General features: G+C 34.4%; 1 protein-coding gene across 1 annotated transcript; it reads right to left on the reverse strand.

The window, feature by feature from the left end:
• Window positions 1–2,907: 2,907 nt before the first annotated feature.
• Window positions 2,908–7,766, reverse strand: LOC107789563 (uncharacterized). Its single transcript, XM_016611401.2, has 5 exons — window positions 6,979–7,766; window positions 5,741–5,893; window positions 3,646–3,741; window positions 3,413–3,565; window positions 2,908–3,289 (listed from the first exon to the last, which is right to left on the reverse strand). The coding sequence occupies exons 1-5, from the start codon at window positions 7,507–7,509 to the stop codon at window positions 3,155–3,157; spliced, it is 1,068 nt and encodes a 355-aa protein (XP_016466887.1). The 5' UTR covers window positions 7,510–7,766; the 3' UTR covers window positions 2,908–3,154.
• Between the last annotated feature and the right edge of the window lie 580 nt (window positions 7,767–8,346).

Consider the following 8,346-nt stretch of genomic DNA (forward strand, 5'->3'; position numbering starts at 1 on the left):
TCTTTATGCCTCGTTATCAAACTTGTGTAATGACGAGATCATGCCAAAATGAAAGAAGAGTTTAGCCTTAACATACCTGAGTCGATTCACTTAATAAGCTATGCTTACTAATAAGATGTATCCACATTAAAATCTCAACTTTTGGTTGGATCTAATAAGATGTATCCACATTAAAATCTCAACTTTTGGTGAATCCAATCAGATGGCCATTCTTCATAAAATAAAATGATATACTAGTTCCGTATTTCATCTTAGTGCCATAAGGAAGTGACCGATGCATGCCTCCTCAAGATTTTACTTTTGGCTTCCTTCAATCGGTCTTTATGAAGGTGCAGTTCATCATAGCTCTTGAGAACATCCATATACACATTCCTTTCCCGCTTTCGATTGACCTCATCCAAGGAAATTGAAGAAGCTCAAACAGATTCCTCAGAATCCATAAAACCTAGTCCAGCTTTTCCATTCTCCACTTTTGAGCCAAAATGATCACCACCACTGAAAAAAGTACTCAAGCCTAGTGAATTTTTAGGGAAATTTCGATCAAGAGATGATTCTTCAGTGGAATAGATGAGAGGGGAATCAAGGGTTGTAGTATCTCCACCCAAAGCTGCTCACTCAACTGAAAAGTGAAAACTTATGTTATTTTTCTTTTAACACACTGTCTTAGTGTTCTTATACTATTTAATGCATATGAGTCACTAGTGTATGTATATGAGTCACTTAAAAGGCATTTGCTTGTGGCTGCCACGTGGGGTAGGGAAATTTTAACCCTATTTAATTTATTAGTTAATTAGGTAATATCTCGTTATTCGATAATTAACCAATTACCCACATAATTAAAAATTATCTCAAATTACTTAAAATACTACTCACTTTTTAATGCACTTCATATATCATACTTTTATGGTCATGTGGTACCATACAAAATAAATATATACACTATTATTTCGTTAAAATACTCATGTAAAAATACATATATTTTCTCAACTTTTAATTTTCCTAAGCTCATATAAAGAATAAATAATTTTATATACTTAATTCTTAAAATAATAAAAATATAACCTTCTTTACTTAAAATTTCGTAGCTTTTCGATAGGCATGGAGATTGTCATAAGTGCTAGAAGATATGAACAATGGAACTTACAATCGGCAAACCAGTTGAAAAGCACTTGTTAGGTGGTATAACAAAGAATGAAAGCAGTAAATATTTATTATTGGCTTTTGTACAAATGGTATACAAATGAAATAATGTTTAAACATTTTCTGAATAAAAATTACAAAAAAATTATAGCAGCTAATTTTATTTCCACGTAAAGAAAAATGACGTCTAATATTTTGGCTTTCCCTATCGGCTATCGCATGACATATAAAAATATAACCTTCTTTTCTTGTAAGAAAATAGTTTCTTTCTTTACAATAAGCAAAATCTCATAACCTTTCTCAATTTACCATATTCGAAAATAATAATAATGGTAACTATCCAAAATTATACTTATAAAATTTTTACTAAAATACTTTTACTTAAAAGAAAATACCAAACTAACATAATATCTAACAGTTTTAAGGTTGTTGCACTTTTGAGGTCTTATTCCCTTCAACCTTGTATGGATTACTATGACTTATCCTAATATATAAATATGAGGTGTAACAGGATGCAGGTGGTTCCATAGCAGGCGGCGTTGATCAGGGATAGTGGTACACCCTCTGGCCTCTTCCCAGCAGACTTGATGAGCCCCACTTCATTCCGGGGTCATGTATCTTTTGTTTATTATATTATCACGTTTGAGGTATAGCTGGAGCCTTGTTGCCGGCAATATCATAATACTCTTTGTATCTTTTTAGAGGCTCCGTTGACATAGTGTTGGTTGTATATGAATGTTGGGAAAGTCAAACAAGTTATGTTGTATTTTGATCACTTGTTCCACTTCAAATCATGAAAATGCGTATATTTCGAGACTTATTAAATGGAGTAACTCATGGTAATGAATTGGTATTGTATATGTGATCTCCCTATTGTTTAATTAACGAAAAATGTATTCTCTTTAATCATGCGTGATTTTGGGTAGAATATATCTAAGAGGCTTGCTTGACTGAGTTCACTCGGTTGAGCGTCGGTCGCGCTCCTCGAGTTCGGGGCGTGACATTAACAGTATCGTCTGTGATGCACAAAATCACCTTATTGCGATTTAACCAGTGTTTCCTTTGAGTTATTTTTATTTTGTTGGCAAGGAACAAACATAAGATTCCTTTTTTTTTTTCTATTCTTTTTTGCTAATTTGTTGAGGAGTGGGTGGGTAAGAGTTTGCTGATATTTTTGCTTCTTGAAAATGACAATTTATGTGGTACCTCCAGTCCAACAACTTGATCAGAAAATAAATGATAAAGGTCCCATGTATTTTGGCAGAAGTTAATTGACTCACTCCCAGGCACGTTTAAAAGGCCAAAAAGAAAAGCAGCAAAGTGACAATATCTGGCCAAAATCTGTGGCTTAGACATTCCAACTATTCCTATAAGAGAAATGAGTGACAATTTTTGTTTTACATTAACACCAGGACAGCCAAGACAGACTTGCCATCTTTCAACACAGAAGCTACTAAAAAAGACAGCCCGGTTCATTAAGCTCTTGCAAAGTCCGAGGAAGGTACGGACCACAAAAACCTACTTTTTCTATAAAAAATAAAGGCAACCGTTGATCACAAGTAACTAATCTTAAGGTATTTTAGTTACCAATTTGTAACAATACACTAATTTTATATGCCATTACGCTTTTTCCCCCTTAAATCAAAACTATCTTCAAAATTAGAAAATAATTCACAATACTGAAGGAATTTGTCACCATAACATTTTTTTGTTTTGTTTTGAGAATGGTAACATAAAACATGACAATAAAATTGCAATCACATATCTGCAACACATGTAAGAATTCATATCTGGTTGGTTTTTGTATGATTGAAGCATTATAATTAAAAGACAACCAGAAGATTGTGTCCTACTTGTTTCAAGCTGTCCCATGACTGCTGTCCAAACAAAAGACGTCTATCTTCAGGAAACACTTGGCACCTTACCACATAAATGGAATTTCTCGCATGCATAAAAGCTATACAAAAGGAAAACAAAAACAACAGGTTTATGAGGGTGAAAAATTCTTGGAAAACTAGCTATCAGGTATGGCTGCAGATTTACAAACAGGACAACTATTTTTGTGCATAAGCCACTGTTTTATGCAAGGAATATGATAGAAGTGTCCACAACCCAGCTTCCCCATCTCATCTTCAGCCTCGTATTCTTCCTGTATTTCGAAAAGCAGAAAAGTATAGTTTTAATTATTAGAGCAATTAACTTTTTCTTTAAAATAAAGTTTCGAGACAAAGCACAAACGCAAATGTCCAGAAAGTTTTTACTAAGCACAAACCTGACAGATGCTACATTTTTTTTCCATTTCTGTGCGCAGATGAGATAAATTGTTCAAAAACAAGGGCTTAGTTCTTCTGACACATCGAGTTATCTCATCTTCTCTCAATCCTGTGCTCACATATCCAATTCTATCACCGAGTTCCAGCAATTCCTGTTAGCAAAGGGTACTTGTCGTTAGTAAAAAGATGGGAGTTACGAGGACAGACAGATCTGCGCAAATGAATGACTTGCCTCATATGACATGTTATCCACATCAAGTCTCCAGCTCCGGTATCGATCAAGACCATTTGTTCTTCCTCCCATAAGACTATTCTGAAGCATCACAATCTGCAAATAGACTACAGTTAGTCACACCACCAATTCATACATTATGTTGGAATATAAGGTGGGCTATCATAAATACATAAGGCACAAAGACATTAAGCTCACCTAATAATATATTGAAACTCCACTCTATCATAACAAAATAACAAAGAGGGGTTTTACAGGTGCTAAAAGATAATTCTAGAGTCAATCCTACTAAATGCTTTCACACCCTAACTATGAACTTGGCCACCTAGATAACATAAAGGCTATGCACCTAATCACATAGATATTCCAAAAGTCGCATGAATTATATCAAAATGCATGCATGCACTTAGTAAGTCTAGAATATTCAAAATTATGTTTCTAACACAATAAACACTTGAAGATTCATTACCACTTCAAATGTTAACTTATCAAAAAAATAAAGAGATCTGTTTCGGCTGTGCTATGGCACCGCGCAGAATTTAATAGATAGTAGTGACAGAAAGCTCGTCTAATGGTACTAAATTGAAAGGTTTACATATGATTATATAGTAAATACTGATAGAACCCACAAACTATATGATGCAATTCACATAGGATGGGTGCTTGCTATGTGCTGACAATAACGAACAAGCTTAAGGCATTGTTAACCTAGGTTGCCACTATTGCTTCAGCATCATTACTCTCATCAGAGACTTATTTGCAAGAACATTGACACTTTCAGGTTAGGTTACTTCAAATTTATACATGTTCTCCAGCATCTCTATCTAGTCTATTCATGTTTTTCTTAGAAAAGAACATTACACTGGCATTGTAAATTAACAAGACAATATTTTGCTCCATCTTATAGTATCTCAAAATCATATTTTTGTGATTGGCAGCCATCAAACCAGCAAGCATATACCTTAGATTAACTTTGTTACTTCACTTCAGAAGTCAGGTTCAACAGAATCAATCACTCTGATTACCAATGTAATGTGTTTCCAACAGACATTATTGCCTTTACGTTGTAGAGGGGAAGGAGTAGAAGACATTCATGTCAACACACTTGAAAACATCACTAACAAATTTTACCACTGCAAAAACCTTTATTTTTATTTCTCTTTGGAACTAAACGAGGGCTAGCATAAAAACCTTAAGAAAGAATTTGGCTGCCATAGTTTGCAGTTTTGAGGTTGCTATGGAAGCATAACGGATTCACTGAAAAATCTCATGTTGTTATCAGCTTTTCAAGACATTTTAAAAGTTCAACATCACCAGGAACATCAATTAAAAGCCAATGCCACTAAATTTTTCAATAGCTAAGCAAACAATATCCCATGATTAGTCATTCTGCATTAATTGGTAAACTATGAAGAAAAGGGTTGCAACAAGCTACTTTCAAGATGATCAAGCAAATTAAGGCTATTAAAAGAAAAGGAATCCGGTTAAGTGATGATGCTTCACGGAAGTGCAAAAGCTAATTGATTCTACTACAGCTAAATCTCATAAGTAGAGGACTGAACTTCGACAGCATTCGCCAAGCATGTTCAAGAGTATCAACTCAGTCTTGTGATGCAATGAGCTTGACCATTTCCTTGGAGGCTAAGCATGGCCCCTCATGATTCTAATTAGATTATGCATGGCACCGAAAACTAAGGGTCATTCTCAACACAATGGCAGTTCCCCCAAGCACCCAAAAAAAAAAAAAAAAAAGAATCCAAAAAAAAACCCAGTCACCGAACTGAACACGTAAAGCCTCTATACTGAACTGCTTCAGTCGGTTGTTTTCTAGCAATGATCTAGACAAAACTGTGCACAAATGGCTAAAAACATTTGATAATAATGAAAATGATAATTATAAAATATAAAAAAGCACTCACAAGACCACCAGATTGGATAATATTGGTCATTGGCTATATATTCAAGTACAGGAGAAAACATAATTTCACTAAGGTATCAAGATAGGAGTAATGAATCTTCTTGAGAAAAAGCAAAGCAGCAGCAGATAGATAGCTAGTTATCAGTAAATTAGGAAGTAAAGCATGTATGGACAAACCTCTGCAAGCCCTTCAGGAAAACCATAGTGGGAATGACGATGATGCCTAAATCCAAACCAATTTGCTCGGGAGCTTTGCATTTCCAGAGTTTCAGTATCAAGGAAAGGATCATCTTCTGGGCTCAACATTCTTCGCACAGAAGATGAAAATCGCTGTGGAAAAAGGAAATGAAATTATAGAATATTCTTCAATTTATTTACACGTAAACCGTGTACTCAACATTCACCATCTATACATTTAAATGCAGATAAATATAAAAGTTACTCTAAAATTCACAATGATGAGAAAACAAATAAAGGACAGTTTCAACAGTTCCAAACCCACAAGGCAGAAAATGCCAAGAGTAGAATAGACAAACACAATACGATGAGAGATTTGAACAGCAAATATCATAAGTTTGATGGATCTTGTAGCTTAGATGATTCAACAACTTGAATTATTTGCTGAAAGATGATTTCTACGTGACATAACCAACATGGATAGTGACTATAGACATTGTAAATGGCTAGGTGGGGAAAAGAAGCTCTTCCTTAGACAAACAAGCATTATAAGAAACCATCTTCTTGCACGAATATCCTGTTTAGACCTAATTTTACTGTATTGATTAGCCAACACACAACACCAAAGAGTGGCTTGATCCCTGACATTCAACTTGGCTTAAGACACCTGACTTAACAGTTCAAGGGCAAATCCAAAACCAAACAATCAGTTACTTCATTAGTTGTGCAGTATGAAACCAAGACCAGTGAGTAGAATAACATACACAGGAAGCAAATGATATCGCCATGGATGTGAGAAAACAATGACAACAACAACATCAACTGTGCCTCAAACCAAACCAGTTGGGGTCACTATATGAATTCTCAATAACTATTTCGCTCCATTTGGACCCGTTATATTCCATGGATGATAGGAAACGATTTGCTAGTCCCTTCAATTCCATTTTACGGTCAAATCAGCATTTTTCAGCGTCTTGTCAATTCCAGCATTGATAATTTAAGCTTTTTAAATAAAATTCATATTATTTGCAAACGGCATACCTAAAAAGTATTATAAGTCGCACCAGTTATAGTTCACAATATTTAAGTAATATTAAAAGAATCATAGTTAAAAGAAACTGTCAGTAGTAACAGTGGCATAAAAACATGAGAAGCAATTCACAAAAACAACATTTTCCATAAATATTACTTAAAAAACAAAAGTGCCAAAGGTATTATTTTCCATAAATAATTAATACCTCCCTGGGAGTACTCTTCTCAATATCACCTCTGCCTCTAGCAGAAAGGGGGCGCCTTGTTGAAACGAGAAAATCAACAGAAGCAGCATCAGTAGTTAATCCAATTCCAGGACCACACCAAACATCAGTAGGAGCAGTCAAATATGACGAGGAGAGGTTATTATCAACAATGGAAGAATCTCTACCAACAAAATTAAGGGTCTTATTTTTCTTCTTCTTTTTGACTTTGTTAGAGGATTCCCAGTCAGCTGAAGTCCTAATAATAGCAGAAGGCAGCGAAACGTGTTGTGATGTAGCTGCCTTGCAACTCAATCCCTTAAATGATGTAAACTTCTTCATCTTCTTCTTTTTACTGAAGATTTGTGCTGTTGGACTGGTGGGTGAAAAGGGTGTGTGAAGGAGAGAAGAAATGGTGGATTTTGAGGAGCGAGTTGATGGATTAATAGAATACATAGGGTCAGTTTCTGAGATGGGTTTTTGTTTCTTTTGGTTTTTGGGATTTGTGTTTCTTGTTTGGTTTGCTATAGACATGGCGGTTAGAAAGAACTGTGCAGAAAAATGGCAGAACAAGAACAGGGATACAGTGATGAAAGAATATGATTTTGTATATTTATTGTAAAGAAATAGTGATTGATTGTAGAGAGAGAATTGAGAAAAAAGAATACTAAGATGAAACAGAGCTGAAAGGATTGAAATGTGGAGACCTGAGACCAAGAGAAAGAGCGTGTCAGATAGGAGTAGCAGATTCTGCCAGAGAACGCCAAAATAAAATTAAAAAAAATACCCTACTTGTTCCAAATTTTTGCGTTCTTTTCATTTTGCATATGTATTTTATATTAAGTTTTTAATATCTAGAAAAATATAGTTTAGGAAACCTCTGGTAAAAAAGAGAGTTTAAGTAGGTAACCAACACAAAAAAAAAAAATTAGGAAGATTTTATGCTGGGTTAAATAGTCATTTTTTTAATTAATTAGGAGCGTATATCAGACGCGCCTATAAGAATATAATCGAGTTTTTTTTTTAATATAGAGAGGAATTTAATTTAGGAGGTTTTGGGGATATTAGATAGTTTAAATAAATAATCAGCAAAAAAAGGGGTTTAGGATATTTACTCTTGTATTTTTACACATAAAAATTTCAAAAATAATAAACTAGTAATCTTTAAAGAGTTATTTTTTCTATTTAAATTATAAAAGGATATAAAAAGTCATTTACACTTTTTCTTTTTTTCTTCTTTTATTGAAAGTGGCATGGGGCTGAGCTCTTAGAAGATGAAGGTAGTAGAAATGAGGATGTTGATATGGATGTCCGGACACACAAGATTAGATAAGATTAGGAATCAAGTTATTTGGGACAAGGTGGGTGTGA

This window comes from Nicotiana tabacum, chromosome 20, assembly GCF_000715075.1.
Source record: "Nicotiana tabacum cultivar K326 chromosome 20, ASM71507v2, whole genome shotgun sequence".
In the NCBI taxonomy this organism is placed as follows: domain Eukaryota; kingdom Viridiplantae; phylum Streptophyta; class Magnoliopsida; order Solanales; family Solanaceae; genus Nicotiana; species Nicotiana tabacum.

Coding starts and splice junctions, on each gene's coding strand:
- LOC107789563 (XM_016611401.2), bottom strand. CDS start 7,509: ATGTCTATAGCAAACCAAACAAGAAACACAAATCCCAAAAACCAAAAG. Junction 3,742..5,740: donor TTCCTGAAGGGCTTGCAGAG/GTTTGTCCATAC, acceptor GTCTATTTGCAG/ATTGTGATGCTTCAGAATAG. Junction 3,290..3,412: donor AAAAATGTAGCATCTGTCAG/GTTTGTGCTTAG, acceptor TTCGAAATACAG/GAAGAATACGAGGCTGAAGA.